At 44.1% G+C, this 19,961-nt stretch overlaps 1 protein-coding gene across 1 annotated transcript in view; it reads right to left on the bottom strand.

The window, feature by feature from the left end:
* The window catches only part of GPS1 (geranyl diphosphate synthase 1), a 105,696-nt gene extending 87,373 nt beyond the window's left edge, over positions 1 to 18,323 (bottom strand). The window contains exons 1-2 of the mRNA XM_086488268.1: positions 18,058 to 18,323; positions 16,834 to 16,926 (exon numbers count right to left, since the gene is read on the bottom strand). Of these exons, the coding sequence (XP_086344394.1) occupies positions 16,834 to 16,926; positions 18,058 to 18,231 (267 nt within the window). The 5' untranslated portion in view covers positions 18,232 to 18,323. The remainder of the gene's footprint in view (positions 1 to 16,833; positions 16,927 to 18,057) is intronic.
* Between the last annotated feature and the right edge of the window lie 1,638 nt (positions 18,324 to 19,961).

Genomic DNA, 19,961 nt, shown 5'->3' with positions numbered 1-19,961 from the left:
AACGGTTCAATGCTCTAAAAAATGCTCATGCTTGGTACTGTATCATGATACTAATGATCGTGGGTTGTGCAATCAGAGGGTATGCAGCTACTCTAAGTGCCAGGACATGCACGGCCTACACGCAGGCTCACAAAGGCGCCAGAACACTTCCTAAGCTTCCTAAACCCTAGAGGTAGAAATATCTTGTCCACGTACACATAGGGTTAGATGTGCACATGACATCCCTTGCTTTTTAAAGTGAGATACTAGTATCGAGCTGTATGGCGTCCAGAAGTGCGCCAACAACTCCTGGAATCCTGCGAAGAGCTCTTCGCTGGCCTACTCTGCTGCGTGGGTCGTGCGATACTTGAACTTCATGAAGGTCTGCAATGCTTGCTTCTTTGGGCTACACCTAAAAAGACACAAAATGATCTGTTGTGGCTCCAATGCTCCGACTTCGTCTATGGTCGTGGGTCCACCTTCTTCAAGAATCTCTAAGGAGGAAAATTCCTGAAACCACTTCCACCACAAAACCATAAACATACCCATTCCATGTAGAGTGACTGGAAAATACTATTCTCCCTAAATGACTATGCATGCAATGCAAATGAACAAAGTGACGGAGTGCCAAACCGTTCACCAAACACACGCAAAAAGTGAGATCGAAGCTTGACTTTTCGACCTAAAGCTACCTACTGTGGCAAATCACAACGGAAATGTCAATGCTTGATGGACAATCGTGCTCGTGTATGAGACTGTGTCATGCCAGGGAAGAAACATGTAAAAGCGATAGACAAAACGAACATTCGAGAAACAACGTGAACTCCTTGAAAAAAAATGTTCTTTCTTTTCGAGAGTGATCCGCATACATCCGTGCTCATCCCTGAGTGAATCATGTGCATCGTGCAATATGGCATGCCTGTGAAAAGAGAACACATAAAGACGGAGACGAAAATACAAGAAACCGTCCCGAATAAGAAACTCGAACAATGCGTGTTGACTAATCATGCAAAGACAAAATACTTCCTGAATGGGTTCCTTGGACCTCGACTAGAGAGCCAAGATCGGTCCTGCGTGACTGATCATATCTGCAATGAGATTAGCTTCAATAGAAACGTCATCATTCAAACCATCTTTGTAAACAATCACATCGCTATCATGCAAAAAATAGGTGTCGTACTTCGGAGAAGAAAGGACTGAAAGAGTCTCCTTCTCATGTTTCTTTTCAAGCTTTTCTAGACTGTGGGACTGTGTATCAAGAGAAACAATCATACTACATGTCTTAACCTCTTTCAAATCATGAGAGTGAGATATTAATGACCTATTGAATATTCGTGTTGCAACGAAGGATCACTAGAGTGATACCTTCGTCGTCAAAGGAGTGTGGCTTTGGGCGAAGAGACGTCTTTTGGGCGAAGGGGTGTGACCATCCAAGCGCAGGGGTCCTCCTTGGCATGGCACTTCGCGTATCTGCAACTAGGAGTGAATGTAATACTACAACATAGTCACAATCGTGACATTCCCTCCTATTTAAAATGAGAGCCCGTGTCAAAGAAATGACTTCTGATGATTGCGTAATTGGGTGCCGAGCTGCAAAACACGGTTAATAAAAGACATAATTGGTGTACCATTTTGCTTAGGGTTACGCCAATCTTCATTTAGCCGAGCTAGGTACTGTGGCCGCATAAAACGCGCCTTGAGCTAGTCTTGGAAGCCGGCCAAATTGAAAGAAAGGGACACGCCTTCCTCAGCTTCCTCTATGTGCGCGGCCAACTGTGCCTCTTGCCACGCTTGATACCGATTAATGGCATCCCTAGCAAGATACACAGATGCCATCAAAACTTTGCTATTGCTTGTTTTCTTCGTTGTCGCGAAGTAAGCATTGAAATGATGCAACCAAGAATGAATAACATTAGCATCCATCTTACCGTCATACTTATTGAGCATCGACTTCTCAGTGATTGGGTTGTTCGAATTTGCATCTCTACCTGTGCTACCTGATCAAACACCAACCTCCTTGAGTGGCTCTGTAACAGACTTGGACAATCCAAGTCAAGAATCAATCGCGACAACACCAAATAACCACTTCAACACAGTTCACAGTTCACAATAGATTTGCACTGGCCAGGCGGAGTTCCGTGCCTAGAGACATTGGCCCCAAAGACCGGTGCCCCTTTCGGTATTTCTTTTTGTATTAATCAGTTCAAAGTACAAGAGTGGTTGGGTCTCACTCTCAGACTCTACGTCCAGATGCTCTACAGAGTGAGAGCCCAATCAACATATTTATTGTTTACAAGGGATGCCAAAAGCAAAGCCCCAAAAGCTCAAAATCAAAAGCCTGAAAATAAAGCAAAGGATCTTTTCTCTCACAAACTCTCTTGAGTTTCAAAAATAAAGCAAGAGATTCTCTCTCTCTCTCTCTCTCTCTCTCTCTCTCTCTCTCTCTCTCTCTCTCTCTCTCTCTCTCTCTCTCTCTCTCTCATAATTTGCGTAGAGCAAAAAGCATCAGCGCAATATCTGGAAAGTTGTCGTACGGTGCCACGTCATCATGTCAACACTTTTCTCGGGATTCCCTGTTGCTCTTTTAGGGTTATGGTTAAGGTTAGGGTTAGGGTTACGGTTAGGGTTTTTGGTAGATTTTAGGGTTTGCAGGTTTTAGGGTTTCTAGCAAATTTTAGGGTTTGCAGATTTTAGGGTTAGGGTTTCCAAATTTAGGGTTTCAGCTCTCAGGCAGCCACTTCATCACTTTGTGACATACCCCCCTCTTGAAAGCATTGTAATCGCCCTCGATTACGCCTGCAAAACAGACAAAGGCCATAAACCGTCTTAGCAGACACTGATTGTTAGTACCCACGTACTAGGAACACACATCTAGCACATGTACCAATCGACAGTCACATCACACGACATCACAGGATATCACATGACATTCAACATTCATTCGGATCTTAGACCATGATTTATCGGCAATGTAGGTAGCAATCACATCTAGATCCAATCGGGACCTCATCGATGTCCGATTGACTAACCCCTATTGCAACCATGTCTATTCGAGATCAATGAGACCAAAATGCTGCAATCATTTCGTCTATCAATTCTTGCACTTAAAAAGAAGTCAAGAACAAATCAGTATCATATTCACGAATTCCATTTCATAAAGTCATACGACAGAATACTGTCAGCTTTCAGTATCCATGAAGCTCAAAGAGACATATTATCAAAATCAAGGCATCTGTTGACAAAGGAGCGGAGTAACTCCCCTCTTCTGCATCCCACTGCACCAGATCTCCGGCCAAGCTGAATTTTGGGTTCCATTTGGAGTAGACTATGCTAAATCAAAAGCCTCGAGGTAAAGTTTCACAATCTGAGGAGTATCTGCTACGTCGTCCTCCTCCATCCACTTCGCATCCAATGCAGGATAGTTCTTGAACTTAACCAAGAACTGCCTTCGGACTTTACCTTTATTCTTCGTATCCTTATGTGCCAAAATCTGTTGAGGAACAAGGATCTCCTCGTTTTCTTCCACTTCGGGTTGCTCATCAAGCTCCCCATCATCAGACACATCACCTTTAAAAGGTTTCAAGAGACTCACATGAAATGCATTGTGAATCCTCCAAGTATCAGGCAGTTTCAGTCGGAAGGAGACATCATTTATCTTTTCAGAGATCTGGAAAGGTCCGTAGTATCGCATACTAAGCTTTGGAAAAAGCCTCTCCTTTCCCTTTTTCTTTCTCAGGCGTGCCTTCTCAAAACGTAAGAGCACCCAATCATCCTCCTTCCATTTCAAGTCGCGACGATGGCGATCCGCTGCCTTTTTCTGTCGTTCTTGAGATTTCTGCAAAGCCTCGCGAACTTTGGCAAAAGCCGTATTTAAGTTTCGTGTATATTCATCCGCTTCAAAAATCTTAGCTTTCGTGCTTGGGAAGGTTGAACCTTCGCAACACCTTCAACAATCTCAAATGGCGCCTTCCCCGTCGAAGAGTGTATCGTGTTATTATAGGCAAATTCCACCAAAGGTAGGTACTTTTCCCATTGAGTCTTCTGATCCGAGAAAATTTTGGCGTTCTTTATCAAGTTTAGACATATTTGTTCTATCCTTATCGCTCAATTCTTTCATAAAGATTGAGTAAACAAACAAACTGGATTTCATTAATTTAGAAATGGCCAAAACCGATACAATAGGGACAGACTCGCCCTTCAGTTTAATGTCAAGTACAATGGTTCTACCCTTCTCTGTAGTCAATGTCGCTTTCCTCGCCCGATAATCGACCATGGCGTTCTTGTGGTACCAGAGAATCCCCAAGAGAACATCACAACCTTCCAAAGGCATTATGAAAAAGTCCTCATGCCCCAAATACCCCTGACAATGCAACCGAAGTTTGACAATGACAGGTGTAATGGCTACGTCCCTGCCAAGTGCCGCTAGAACAGCCTTTGCAAGTGGTCCCATCCGATCGGGAGTGATCTCGAGCCGTGCGGCCAATTCTGGTGAAATGAAGTTGCCCTTGGCTCCTCCATCGAAGAAGATCAGGGCCTCTTGGTCTTTCACTTTGCCCCAAGCTCGGCAAAGTTCTGTACTCTCGTCCATGGTGTTGGGATCGGTACCCACACAATCTGAAACCAGTCCTGTTTTCATCTTGTCTTTTCTTCCACGATCCTCAGCTGAACTCTCGGGCCTATCGTCGTCCTTGTCATTCGGTTCTTTCTGTGTCTTTTTAGGGCACTTCGCGGAGATATGTCCATGTTCCCCGTATCCAAAGCACTTCCCCTTCCTGATGAAGCGAGCTCTCTCCTGAGGAGTAAGCTTGGGTCGTGCATCCTTCTTCTCTGGGTTGCTCTTTCTCTTTCTACTTTCATTCGTTGAAGTCTGTTCGGCTCGTTGTGTCATGATCTCATTGGTGGGGTAGGTCAGACTGCCAGAGTGAATGGCAAAGCCCCGTTTCGCATGACTCATCAACTCCTGAATAGAAGCTGACTTTTGTTCCAAGCAGTGATCTCGGCTCTGTAGGTAGACCCAAGGTAAACCGCTCAATCTGTTCTTTGAACGAGATCTTCTTGAATAAAGAGGCGGGTAGAAAAGAGCTCCAGAATCTCTCACAATAAGTGTCCACTGTATCTCTCTTGGTCATCCGAAGATGGTTCCATGCACCTCGTATATTGCGTTCATACTCTTGAGTCAACCAAGAAGAAATAAAAAGCTTCTTAAATTTCAATCATTTAACTGGCGCAGTCTTGTTTAAAAGAAGCGTGGACCACCAAGTTCGAGCATTCCCTTTAAAATAAGAGGCAGCTCTCCGAATCTTGGAGTACTCTGAGTAGCGTCCTCCCGCGAAAGCGATGTCAAACTGATGTATAAAAGACAAAGCCTTCGAAGCATCTTTATATCCTGAAAAAGTGTCAAATTTGATCGATTGTCCACCTTCCCTAAACTCTCGAACTTTCTTGCTTTTATCTTCCAGAAAGTCATATTGGTTGGCTTTATAAAAATTCTTCTTGTTCGCATAAAAGTTGCCGTCATCACAGTCTGAACTATTTGTAGACGAGTCCTCTGTAGAATTGTCACTCACTGGGCGAGATTTAGACTTCTTTGTCTTTTTCTTGCCCTTTCCGAAGCGTTGTTTCTTGCTTCGCTTTTTGTCTTTTCTGCCTTCTTTGCTCGAATCTGAAGAGCTAGAAGAACTATCAGAAGAAGAAGAAGAAGAACTGGGTACTCCTCCAAATCGAACACGCTTCTTCTGTTTCTTTGCCTTATCAAATGTCGACTGACGACCAAATAACCCGGGAAGTCAATGCCTTTCTTTTGCTTTTTGCCGTGCTTTTTAGCTTTGTTCTGCGCGTCAAAAAGCTGAGCAATTCGTGCATCAACCACCTCTTCTAATTCCTTCTCTGAATAGATCTTGTGAGCAAAAGGTTTCTTCAGAGCGGGTTTCGGGGGTGGTGGTGTGGTTTTCTGCCACTGCTCGTGCACTTCCTGAAAAGAAGTCTCCCTCATATATTTTGCCAATTTTGGGTCCTTCGCAAAACTGAGCATCATCTTTGTTGCATCGCCGATCAATTGACGACGCTTCATCTTTCATTGTTCCGCATGAGTAGGCCGAAGCGGGCCATACTCTCTGTCGGAATCTTCATTGTGATCCCTGCCCACATCTTCGGATGCAGAGGGAGTTGATTGATCCTTGCATGAAGCCATAGGTGCCGCGGAAAAAAAATTGGGATCGGATTTCCCCTAGAAGAGAAATCGGCCGTGCTCTGATACCACTGTAACAGACATGGACTCTCCAAGTCAAGAATCAATCGCGACAGCACCAAATAACCACTTCAAAACAATTCACAGTTCACAATAGATTTGCACTGGCCCGGCGGAGTTCCGTGCCTAGAGATATTGGCCCCAAAGACTCTCGCCCCTTTCGGTATTTCTATTTGTAGTAATCAATTCGAAGTACAAGAGTGGTTGGGTCTCACTCTCAGACACTACGTCCAGATGCTCTACAGAGTGGGAGCCCAATCCACATATTTATTGTTTACAAGGGATGCCAAAAGCAAAGCCCCAAAAGCTCAAAATCAAAAGCCTGAAAATAAAGCAAAGGATCTTTTTCCTCACAAACTCTCTTGAGTTTCAAAAATAAAGCAAGAGATTCTCTCTCTCTCTCTCTCTCTGATAATTTATGTAGAGCAAAAAGCATAGCGCAATATCCGGAAAGCTTCCGTACAGTGCCACATCATCATGTCAGTGTCACAAAGTGATGACGTGGCGGACAACAAAAACCCTAATTCCTGCCAGAAACCCTAAAATTCTTGCAAAACCTAATTTTTGCCAAAAACCCTAAATTCCGGAAATCGCTAAGGCGGATTATTATTTTTATTTTTTTTTAATTTGGAAAATGATGAGCGACGCGAATTTTGCTTTTGCTTTTTTTTTATAAAAAAAAGAGAAAAGACTCTCTAAGAGAGAGAGAGAATTGATGCTTTTGATTTTAAAAGCTTTTGGGGCTCTGCTTTTGGGCATCCCTTGTAACCTTTAAATTAGTGGTGAGGGCCTCACTTCTCAGAGCATCTGGACGCAGAGTCTGAGAGTGAAACCCTACCGCTCTCTTGTACTTTGATGATTGATTAATATAAAAAGAAATACCGAAAGGGGCGCCAGTCTTTGGGGCCAATATCTCTAGGCACGGAACTCCGCCGGGCCAGTGCAAATCTATTGTGATCTGTGAATTGTTTTGAAGTGGTTATTTGGTGCTGTCGCGGTTGATTCTTGACTTGGAGTGTCCAAGTCTGTTACAGTGGTATCAGAGCACGGCTGATTTCTCTTCTACGGGAAATCCGATCCACGAAATTTTTTCCGCGGCACCTATGGCCTCAGGCAATGATCAGTCGACTCCCTCTGCATCTGGAGATGCGGGCTGGCATCACAACGAAGATTCAGGCAGAGAGTATGGCCCGCCTTGGCCTACTTAGGCGAAGCAGCTAGCGATAGAGCGTCGCCAGTTGATCGGCGATGCAATAAAGATGATACTCAATTTTGCCAAGGATCCGAAGATGGCAAAATATATGAACCAGACCTCTTTGGAAGAGGTAGAGAGGGAGTGGCAGAGAACCACAACCCCACTCCCGAAACCCGCTCTCAAGAAACCTTCTGCCTCCAAGAAATATACGGAGAAGGAACTGGAGAATGTGGTTGATGCACGGATTGCTCAGCTTTTCGACGTGCAAAAGAAAGGCAAAAAGCACGGCAAAAAGCAGAACAAAGGTACTGACTTCCCGGGATATTTGGGTCGTCAGTCGACATTCGACAAAGCAAAGAAACTGAAGAAGCGCGTCAAGTTTGAAGGCCTACCCAGTTCTTCTTCTTCTTCTGACAGTTCTTCTAGCTCTTCAGACTCGAGCGAAGAAGACAGGAAAAGCAAAAAGCGAAGCAAGAAACAACGCTTTGGAAAGGGCAAGAAAAAGGCAAGGAAATCTAGGTCTCGCCCAGTGAGTGACACTTCTACAGAGGACTCGTCTACGGACAGTTCAGACTCTGACAACGGAAACTTTTATGCAAACAAGAGGAATTTTTACAAAGCCAACCAGTATGACTTTCTCGAAGATAAAAGCAAGAAAGTCCAAGAGTTTAAGGAAGGTGGCCAAGCACTTAAGTTTGATACTTTTTCGGGATACTCCGATGCTTCAAAGGCTTTGTCTTTTATACAGCAGTTTGACATCGCTTTCGCGGGAGGACGCTATTCAGAGCACTCCAAGATTCGGAGAGCTGCCTCTTATTTTAAGGGGAATGCTCGCACTTGGTGGTCCACGCTTCTATTAAGCAAGACTGTGCCAATTACATGGCTGAAATTCAAGAGGCTTTTTATTTCTTCTTGGTTGACTCAAGAGTTTGAGCGAGATATACGAGCTGCTTGGAACCATCTCCGGATGACCAAGAGCGATACAGTGAATTCTTACTGTGAAAGATTTTGGAACTCTTTTCTACCTGCCTCTTAATTCAAGAAGATCTCGTTCAGAGAACAGATTGAGCGGTTTACATTGGGTCTACCTACAGAGATCCGAGACCACTGCTTGGAACAGAAGTCAGCTTCTATTCAGGAGTTGATGAGTCATGCGAAGCGGGGCTTTGCAATTCACTCTGGCAGTCTGACCTACCCCACAGATGAGGTCACGACACAACGAACCGGACAGACTTCTCGGAATGAAAGTAGAAAAAGAAAGAGCAACCCAGAGAAAAAGGATGCACGACCCCGACTTACTCCTCAGGAGCGGACTCGCTACATCAAGGAGGGGAAGTGCTTTGGATCAGGGAAACTGGACATATCTCCGCGAAGTGCCCTAAAAAGGCACAGAAAGAAAAGAATGACAAGGACGACGAAAGGCCTGAGAGTTCGAGAGCAGCTGAGGACCGTGTACGAAAAGGCAAGATGAAAAGAGGACTGGTTCCAGATTGTGTGGGTACTGATCCCGACACCATGGATGAGAGTACAGAACTTTGCCGAGCTTGGGGCAAAGTGACAGATCAAGTGGCCCTGATTTTCTTTGATGGAGGAGCCAAGGCCAACTTCATTTCATCGGAATTGGCGGCGCGGCTCGAGATTACTCCCGATCGGATGGGACCACTTGCAGAGGCAGCTCTAGCGGCACCCGACAGGGACGTAGCCATTACACCTGTCATTGGCAAACTTCGGTTGCATTGTCAGGGGTATTTGGGGCATGAGGACTTCTTCATAATGCCTTTGGAGGGTTGTGATGTTCTCTTAGGGATTCCCTGGTACCACAAGAACAACGCCATGGTCGATTATCGGGCGAGAAAATCGACTTTGACTACAGAAAAGGGCAGAACAATTGTACTTGATATTAAACTGAAGGGCGAGTCTGTCCCTATTATATCGGCTTCGGCCATTTCAAAATTAATGAAATCCAGTCTGTTTGTTTACTCGATCTTTATGAAAGAGTTGAGTGATGATGATAGGACAAATATGTCTAAACTTGATAAAGAACGCCAAGATTTTCTACACTCTCACGCCGATTGCTTCTCAGAAGGCCTGCCAGGAGAGTTACCACCTGCTCGTCCTGAAGATCATACCATTGATCTGATACCTGGTAGTACACCACCGAACCGGCCACCCTACCGTGTGAGCCGAGCACAGAATGAAGAGATTATGAACCAAGTGAAAGACCTCTTGGAAAAGGGTCTTGTCCAGCCTAGTACTTCACCGTATTGCTCTCCAGTATTGTTGGTTTTGAAGAAAGACGGATCTTGGAGAATGTGCATCGATTATAGAGCTCTCAACAAAATCACCATCAAGAACAGATTTCCGATTCCTAGGATCGACGATATACTCGACAGGTTCCAGGGATCTTCATGCTTTAGCAGGATTGACTTGAAGAGTGGATATCATCAGATCAGAATAGCACCCGGAGACGTCTACAAGACAGCTTTTCGGACGACTTTTGGGTTATTTGAGTTTTTGGTGATGCCTTTTGGCTTAACCATTGCTCCTGCGACATTTAACCGGATGATGGATAGGATTTTTCGAGAGTACAAGCTATTTGTTGGCACTTTCTTTGACGACATCATTGTTTTCTCCAAGAATGAGACAGAACTCAGAGATCATCTGCTTCAAGTATTTCAGGCATTACGAGATCACACATTAGTGATTAATGCTAAGAAAAGTGAATTTTTCCTACCATGGATAGACTTTTTGGGACACATTGTGTCAACAGCACAGCAGGAGTGCAAATGGACCCGGCCAAGATAGAGACTATCCGTGATTGGCCCGATTTGAGGAATGTCCATGAATTTAGAAGCTTCTTGGGACTGTGTTCGTACTACAGGCGGTTCATACGAAAGTTTGCAGAGGTTGCTTCCCCTTTGCATACCTTGACACAAAAAGGAGTACCTTTTTCGTGGGGACCCACAGAGGTGACTGCCTTTCGGACATTGAAAGAGAAATTGACCACGGGACCTATTTTGACTTTGCCGGACTTGCAGAAGTCATTTGAAGTATTTTGTGATGCTTGTGGTCGTAGTCTGGGTGCGGTCTTGATGCAAGAAGGCCATGTCATAGCTTACGAGAGTCGTTTGTTCTCTAGGCTGGAGATGACAGCACAGATTTATGAGAAAGAGCTTTTGGCGGTTATCCATGCTCTTACTCAGTGGCGGCATTACCTACTCGGAGCGGATTTTACTGTCTTTACAAACCATCAGAGTTTGCGCTACTTCTTGTCACAGAGGCAGCTTTTGGAAAAGCAGATGCGGTGGGTGAACATCTTGTCACAGTTCAACTTTGAGATTGTCCATGTGCAGGGACAGAAGAATGTGGTGGCAGATGCTTTGTCTCGGAGACCGTTGGTTCTGGCTATTTCTGCGATACATCATAGAAGCTTCGAGGATATGGTCGATCAATGTGCCACAGATACAGATTTTGCAGATATTTTCACACGGATACGGGATGGGGAGACAGTAGCTGGATACTCCCTTCGGGAAAGCTACTTGATGAAAAAGACTATGTTGTGCGTTACACAGCCGTTGAGGGAAAAGGTTATGACTGATTGCCACTGTCCACCTTTTACGGGTCACCGCGGCATTGCTACCACCATGAAAGGGGTAGAGAGAGATTTCTTTTGGCGGAGACTGAAGAAGGATGTGGAAGAGTTTGTGCGCAGTTGCTTGGTATGCCAGAAGGTCAAGTTTGACAGGCATAAGGCACAGGGATTGTTACAGCCTTTACCCATACCCACCCGCCCCTGGGAAAATATTGAAATGGATTTCATTTTTTTTAATCTCCCGAGAATACAGAATGATCACGATGATTTTCCAATTACATGGCACGCCTGAGACGATTGTCTCCGACAGAGACCCCAGATTTATGAGTTTGTTTTGGAAGGCAATTTGGGAGAACATTGGCACGCGGTTGCAGTTCTCGTCATCGTTCCACTTGCAGACTGACGGGAAATCTGAGATTGCCAATTCAGTGATTTTAGATTTATTGAAGTCTTGTATCTCGCATCAGAAGACTCAATGGGAAAAGAACTTACCTTTGGTGGAATTTGCCTACAATAACACGATACACTCTTCGACGGGGAAGACGCCATGAGAGATTGTTGAAACTGCTGCGAAGGTTCCATCCTTCCTGAGCACGAAAGATTAGAAATTTAAAGCGGATGAATATTCGCGAGACTTGGATACGGCTTTTGCCAAGGTTCGCGAGACTTTGCAGGAGTCTCAAGAACGACAGAAAAAGGCAGCGGATCGCCATCGTCGCGACTGGAAACTGAAGGAGGATGATTGGGTGCTCTTACTTTTGAGAAGATACTTGGAGGATTCACAATGCATTGCATGGGAGTCTCTTGAAACCTGTTAAGGGTGATGTGCCTGATGATGGGAGCCTGATGAGCAACCCAGAGTGGAAGAAAACGAGGAGATCCTTGTCCCTGAACAGATTTTGGCACATAATGATACGAAGAAAGGTAAAGTCCGAAGGCGGTTCTTGGTTAAGTTCAAGAACTTTCCTGCATTTGATGCGAAGTGGATGGAGGAGGAGGACCTAGCAGATACTCCTCGGATTGTGAAACTTTACCTCGATGTTTTGGTTTAGCATAGTCTACTCCAAACGGAACCCAGAATTCAGCTTGGCCGGAGATCTGGTGCAGTGGGATGCACAAGAGGGGAGTCACTCCACTCCTTTGTCAACAGATGCCTCGATTTTGATACTAAAGTCACTGATGTCTCTTTGAGCTTCAGGGATACTGAGAGCTGACAGTATTCTGCTGGATGACTTTATGAAATGGAATTCCTGATTATGATACTGATTTGTTCTTGACTTCTTGTGAGTGCAGGAACTGATAGACGAAATGACTGCAGCATTTTGGTCTACTTGATCTCGAATAGACATGGTTGCAATAGGGGTTAGTCAATCGGACATCGATGAGGTCCCGATTGGACCTAGATGTGATTGCTAGCTACATTGCCGATAAATCATGGTCTAAGATCCGAATGAATGTTGAATGTCATGTGATGTCCTGTGATGTCCTGTGATGTGTGTCGATTTTGTACATGTGCTAGATGTGCGTTCCTAGTACGTAGGTACTAACAGTCAGTGTCTGCTAAGACGGTTTATGGCTTTTGTCGGTTTTGCAGGCGTAATCGCGGTCGATTACAATGCTTTCAAGAGGGGGGTATGTCACAAAGTGATGACGTGGCGGACAGCAGAAACCCTAATTTCTGCCAGAAACCCTAAAATTCCTGCAAACACTAATTTTTGCCAAAAACCCTAAATTCCGAAAATCGTGGAGGCGGATTATTATTATAAAAAAAAAAAAAATTTGAAAAATGATGAGCGACGCGAATTTTGCTTTTGCTTTTTTTTTTATAAAAAAAAGAGAAAAGACTCTCTAAGAGAGAGAGAGAATTGATGCTTTTGATTTTAAAAGCTTTTGGGGCTCTGCTTTTGGGCATCCCTTGTAACCTTTAAATTAGTGGTGAGGGCCTCACTTCTCAGAGCATCTGGACGCAGAGTCTGAGAGTGAAACCCTACCGCTCTCTTGTACTTTGATGATTGATTAATATAAAAAGAAATACCGAAAGGGGCGCCAGTCTTTGGGGCCAATATCTCTAGGCACGGAACTCTGCTGGGCCAGTGCAAATCTATTGTGATCTGTGAATTGTTTTGAAGTGGTTATTTGGTGCTGTCGCGGTTGATTCTTGACTTGGAGTGTCCAAGTCTGTTACAGTCAGCGCTTTTTCTGGGATTCACTGCTGCCCTTTTAGGGTTAGGGTTAGGGTTAGCGTTTCTGGCAGATTTTAGGGCTTGCAGGTTTTAGGGTTTTTGACAGATTTTAGGGTTTGCAGGTTTTAGGGTTAGGGTTTCCAAAATTAGGGTTTCAGCTCTCACGCAACCACGTCATCACTTTGTGACAGGCTCGGATTTCGAGGTGAGTACCTGTAGGACCAACTCTTGCATGTGTTGATCTTTCTGCACCTCACGCTCTAACTCCATAGCCACTCGCTTTTCTTCGCCCGCTAGTCGTTGAGCTTCGCGCGCTTGCTCGCGCTCAAGCTCCATAGTCGCCTTTCTTTCTTCGGCCGCTATGCGTTGAGCTTCATGGTCACGATCCATGGCGGCGCGTTGCATCTCTTGTTGTAGAATCATGTCCATCACCGACTTGACCAAAGCCTCTAGAGAATTTGGTGCAACCCGTGGCGTGGATGGGGATAGGGCAGATCGGGGAACAATCCTCCTGGTGTAGAAACTTCTTCTCCTCCAACTCCACTCTCATCACCTTCATGCAGAGTATCCATTCCGCTTCGAGTGACGACCACACACTGAGAACTTGGGTACTTGGGTTCTTAGCTTGCAATCGGTGTTTGATAAGGCTTTTCTCTTACCCGTGCTCGACTCTTCCCTGCGGGCGCACCCCTTCGCGGCCTTGCGCTCACACCAAAGTTGCTTTTTCCTACCTCACGTCAATTGGCTAGCCGCTAAGTGCGCGGTCCGCTCTCCATGAGTGAAAAGAGGAACAAGGGGAGACTGGACAAGCCCTTCTTTCTTGGGTTACCTGCCACTCTTCAAAAACACGATTAGAAATCGACGCGCCCAAGTGGACTCGGGTTACATGCGATCAAAACAAGCAAAAAAAGTTTTTGTGGTCCTTTCCTTGAGTGATGATACCAAACACTTCCAAAGAGCAGAGCTCTGATACCAATGTAATGTGCAGCGGAAGTGAATAATGCGTATGGCTCACGATGAGTGAGCAGTAAGTGCTCAAGGTTCCTTTTACTTAGAGAAAGGAAGAGTCTTCCTCAACTTAATGAGAGTAAATGTGCAATGAACAAACACAAGAGTGGAATGCAATTGTGAGTGAGTGTGCAAGAGAGTGCTAGAGAGAGAAAAGAGACGACACCAGATGGGGTCCCAAACCCCCCTCCGAGGGCCCCCCTCTCTATTGCTAGAGAGGTATTTGCTTTAGATTGCACAGTCTGGTACGATGCTTCTAGATGATGTGGTACTCGATGATGACTATGTCAACGGCGATGTTGACGACGTCAAGTCCAGGATCTGCGACGATGGCAACGAAGGTGTTGTAGTCAAGATAGGGATCTGCAATGACGACGACGATGGTGTCGACGACAACGGCATGAAGGCTGAAAACTGAAAACGCTAGATGCTCTGCTGGGGATTTGCTATTGTGGCGGTACTGCGACCTAGATCTGCAACCACTTCGTCGGGCTAGGGCTGAAATGCAAAAACGCTGGCTGAAATCTGAAAACGCTAGGCTGATCTGGGGCTTTGGGGCTTGAGGGGGAAACTGGCGAGGATCTGCAACCGGTTGGGAGCGGGTTCTTGCAAGGCTAAGGGCTGAAAACTGAAAACGCTGGCAGAACTGGCTGAATCTGCAGACGCTAGGCTGATCTTGTGAGAAAACGCTGGGGCAAGCTATCTAGTTGCACTCTGCACTTGTGCACTAAGCATGTCTTTTGTCTTCAGCTTCTACTGAGTGCCCACTGGGTTTCTTTTATAATTTCCTAGCAATTTGCCCTACCTACTTTTCCAACAAAAGTCACTTATTAATAAATAAGTGAAAAATGTGTACTTTGGCAAAAGCGGTTCAATGCTCTAAAAAATGCTCATGCTTGGTACTATATCATGATACTAATGATCCTAAGTTGTGCAATCAGAGAGTATGCAGCTACTCTTAAGTGCCAGGACATGCACGGCCTGCGCACAGGCTCACAAAGGTAAAGGTGCCAGAACACTTCCTAGACTTCCTAAACCCTAGAAGTAGGAACAGCTGGTCCACGTACACATAGGGTTAATTGTGCACATGACAATCCAGATCTCACCGATCTCTAGCGAATGTCGGGATTGACTAAATCTTGTTACTATCATATCCACATCACCCGTGAGGTGACCACAATGCTACAATCATTTCGTCTTTTAATCATGTACTCAAACATCACACACATGAAAGAGCACATATACCAAAATCATTTAAGGAATTCCCATTGAGTCAACGAGGATTTGTATGTTGGTAAAACTTCTTCTGGTGCTTCTAATTCTTCTATTGCTTCTTCTTATGGTTTAGGCCCCTCGACCGGAATCTGCAAGTCGGCTCAGCTCTTCAGTGGCTTGACACGTCAACAATTTGTGACATCCCCCCTTCTTAAAAGAAGAGTAATTGTCGGTGATTACAGTATATCTCAAGTTAGATCAAAAAAAATTGAGGGTCATTCTAGGAACATTCAGTATCACACCCAGACTGCACTAATCTGTAACGTCTCATTCCATTTCAAAGCTCTTGATATTCTAGCATAGCAAAACTAGTCATCGCACCCATAACGGGCTAATCTTGAAGGGGTGTCTCCATGCACTAAAATTACATACCCAAGCAATCTCACGTGTTTAGGAATATTCAGTGGTTTGCACATCACTATGCAACACAAATGCTCACATATGCATGTCACAAGACAACGAACAGCGCCACTGAGCACTCCTCCGAGACAAACAGTCTGCGACATGAGGCTACTCAACGACTACCTAGTCACTCCTCCCGCAAATAACCTAAAAAGGTTCGGGCCATGAGCTCAAAGACTGGATGATAGTTCATAGGAGAATTCCAAAGAAATAAGGAAATCAGTTGATAGTGCTTTCAATGGTTCGCAAGGGAATCTACTGATGGTTCATCAGAGGATCTCAAAGATTCAAATTGAGGTGCTAGTGGATAGGGGAAGCCAAAGGGACTACCAACAGGTCACATGGCACAAGAAAAGAACAAAAAGGTAAGGGGCAGAATGCGCCCTCACCTCTTTAAATAGGAGAAGGTAGATCACGATCACTCATTGTGAGTAGCGCGCAGAATCGTTATTATCCCAAGCACCGAGTAGGCCAGGTGCTACTCCTCCTGGGGAAGCCACAACATGTAGCCGCCTCTGATGCGGTCCGTAATAGTAGAGCAGAGCAGCCATTGCGCCTTTAGCAAGGCAGGGTGGGTGAGGCCCAATTATAGAGTAAGAAATTTTTAACCACGTTAATAGCTGCCAGCTAAGGACTTCCAACCATCATAACCCTATAGAGGTTCCTTCCCATGGTGGATACCGACTTGGTGTAGCTAGGAAAGATATAAAGCCATATTTTAAGTGGAAATACATAGCCAAGATGACAGCACTAGGGGGTAGTTTAATTTTTTTTTAAACCATAAACATAAAGACAAGTACCAATGTGTGTGTGTGTGTGTGTGTGTGTGTGTGTGTGTGTGTGTTCTCGCCACTCTATGCAAGCTTGCTTTGTTAGCAAGCTCACTAACATGAACAGTGCACATGGTTGCAAATTAGGGTGGCAGGAAAAATAGCGATAAAGAGCAAAATACTTGTGCACCAGCAAACTCAAAGAGGGATCCACGTGCAACCGTAAACCCCAAGCTTGAAGAGGTAGTACAAGTAACATCAATGCTGCCATCCACCTGAAGAACAAGACAGAAACCCAACCAATAAATATAACCCTTGCTCGCATGAAAACTAGAGCAAATCCACAGTATAAGACATATGAAATTGAAACACCATACTCACAAACTTGCTATTTATGCAAGAGAAATTTAGGAAGTAGCAACAAGCAAACACAGCTAATAATCCCTTTGTATCTCTTGCATGTATCCAAACCTCCACAAAATACATATACCTCATTGATCCCAGGAACGTGACCAAATTCACCTTCAGAACAAAGTGAAACCAGTCATCCAGCATAAGCCAAGTAGGTATACGTTTCAGCTTTGACCTCTTTAGTATAAAAAGGAGAAAGAAATTGTGTGCATGGCCAGCATAAGCCAAGTAGGTATAGGTTTCAGCTTTGACCTCTTTAGAGTTAAAAGAAGAAAGAAATTGTGTGCATGGCAACAATAATTTAGACATCTTTTTTAAACATCATTCCTTGCGCTCAAAAGGTGGTGCACTATGCATTTTTTTTAGAAGCCTGTAATCCTTTACCAACGCTCAATACGTCGTATTCAAAAAAACCAACACTCTTACTTGCACGTAATGGATCAAGATTCGGTGTAAGGCTCTTGAGAAATCGTCTCACAACCACACATGCCTTCATTGAGCTCAGTATAAGGACGGTGCTATACAAACTCCATTCCAATCTTGGCCCAAGCCAATGCAAACAGCAAGTTCAAAGAGCAACAGTTGCAAGCATGCTGCACCCACGTTGAATTTCTGGTGTCTCACAGTGTTTCGATCTCTTTCTCTAGATTCTTATTTGGCCTTTTTAGGGATATTTTTGGCTACACCAACAATGATCAAAGCAAGGCCATTGCAGTATGGGACACTATGTATAGTAGCTATTTATGTATCACAAGCAAATGAATCCAGTAAAAGACGAATTGGTGGACACTAGTCATCTTCAAGGCGATAAACACATCACCTCATCATGGTACATTACCATATTAATCAGGCAGAATGCATCCTTATTTCATCCGAGCACAACTCAAGGCCAAAAGCCCACGACAGCTTTTGGTACACCACGAAATCAAGAGTACCCAGCTCAAAAAAAACAAAAAAAAAAACCTCGACCAGAAAACAGGCAGAAAAAAGAGTACCTTGGGTAACTGGGGGCCTTGAATTCTAGGATCACTTTGCAGAGGCAGGTTTAAAGCCTCAGAAAATGTTGGGTGCCCGGGACATGGATTGTAGCGTGAAGTGGGGAACGATGGTGAGCATTTTACTGCACGTTGCATGTAGCGGTAGGCCTTCGATCGTCCAGCCATTGCCATCTCTCTCTCTCTCTCTCTCTCTCTCTCTCTCTCCTCCGATCTCCTGGGTTCAAACTCGTCCAAGCTAGCTTTAAGTGTTTGGAGAACACGTTTTTCTGTCACTCGAACCTACCAATTGAACTCTAAAATTAACTATATTTTTGAAGGTTATTACACTAACTATATTTCAGAGGTAAATTAACTATATTTGAAGGTTATTACATTAACTATATTTTAAAGGTAAATTTTGTAGGTGGTGGCATTATGCTAACATGGCTGTTGAAAAGTAGAGTCGTGATTGGCAAAGTTAACATGTATTAGAAATATGATCTATTGAAAAACTTGTTGATTGTAAAGATATGCAAAACGCGACTTGAGCGTAGAACCAAGTAGCTTGTGCAATTTTCAGCAAGGCAAGAGGGGATCAAGGCCATTTTTTCTCGACGAAGATTTGGCCAATAGGTCAGGAATATGGTCTCTTGAATTGTGTTGATTGCATGATATGCACAACACGGGCAGATCCGGAAAGCTTTATGCTATTTTGAGCAAAGGCGGAGGGGAGCAAGGCTTCTCTTCGAATATGAACACCTTGAATGCACTTATAAAAAGACTCTTTCTAGCGAGGATTTGTCAAGCAAGCTTTACTACTTACATGGGTAAAGCATTGTCCTACTTTGCAAAGCTTAGATCTCGACATGTATGAGAAGTGTTGCTTTGTGCATTGCTTGCAAAATATGAACGTATCATGTATGATGTTGGTGGGGGGGGGGGAGAGAAAGCACCATGCTATTTTTAATAAAATTGGAAGGAAGTTGGAATGAGTTGGTCACTTGTAACAGCTATTCTGAGTTGGTCAATTAGAATTAGTTCAGACCCAGCAAGCAGAATCAAATAGAGACTTTCGATATCAGAATGGACAAAGAATGAAATGAAATACAAGACTGGAACTGAAATGGAAATTGGAACTGAATGGACAAAGAATGAAATGAAATACAAGACTGGAACTGAAATGGAAATTGGAACTGAATGGACAAAGAATGAAATGAAATACAAGACTGGAACTGAAATGGAAATTGGAACTGGAATATATATTTAGACCAGTATGACTAGAGTACAACAGTATGAGCCAAAGTCAGCTCTGGGCTTAATGATAAAAGGTACAAGAGTATAAGAGCATGATGAGCTCCAAGACCCTAGACTCCGTGATAGTGGAACAATGGAACAGTGCCAAGTGTAGCGTAAGATAACCCTTAAAATGTATAGTGGATCCTATTTATAGCCGTCGAAATAGGTTTCTGAATGATTGTCTCATGTGCAATTACTACAGTAATTGGGCTCGATAATTACCAATTCATCTGTCAGTCTAAATTCTCGTTTAGAGGTTTCCCACCATCTAGATTTCCTTCCCCCTTTTCGTTGAATATTGGAATATTTCCAAAATTTTAGTGAGTCGTTTGATTAATCCAATATGAATTAAGCACTCTGAGTCCACCTGATTGTCTTTCTTTTATCTGGAGCCTTCCTCTTTGGAGGTTTCTAAAGAATTCGTGGTGGAGCACTAGGACCCTCTTGAGCACTGGAGCCAACATTCTCTTTCTGGATTAGACAATAAAGAGCTTCATGCTCTAGATTCTCCTTGCGTACAGTCTTCATCTCTATTTCATATGGCATAAAAACATTCCAAGTTCTCGTGTTAGCATCATAGAGAGTGTGTTTGCCTCTGGTTAATCTGGCTCTGGCAAGCTTATGAC

The sequence above is a fragment of the Adiantum capillus-veneris genome, chromosome 18 (assembly GCF_014529385.1).
Source record: "Adiantum capillus-veneris isolate H3 chromosome 18, ASM1452938v2, whole genome shotgun sequence".
Taxonomy (NCBI): Eukaryota; Viridiplantae; Streptophyta; class Polypodiopsida; order Polypodiales; family Pteridaceae; genus Adiantum; species Adiantum capillus-veneris.
This window is presented reverse-complemented; position numbering and strand designations above follow the sequence as displayed.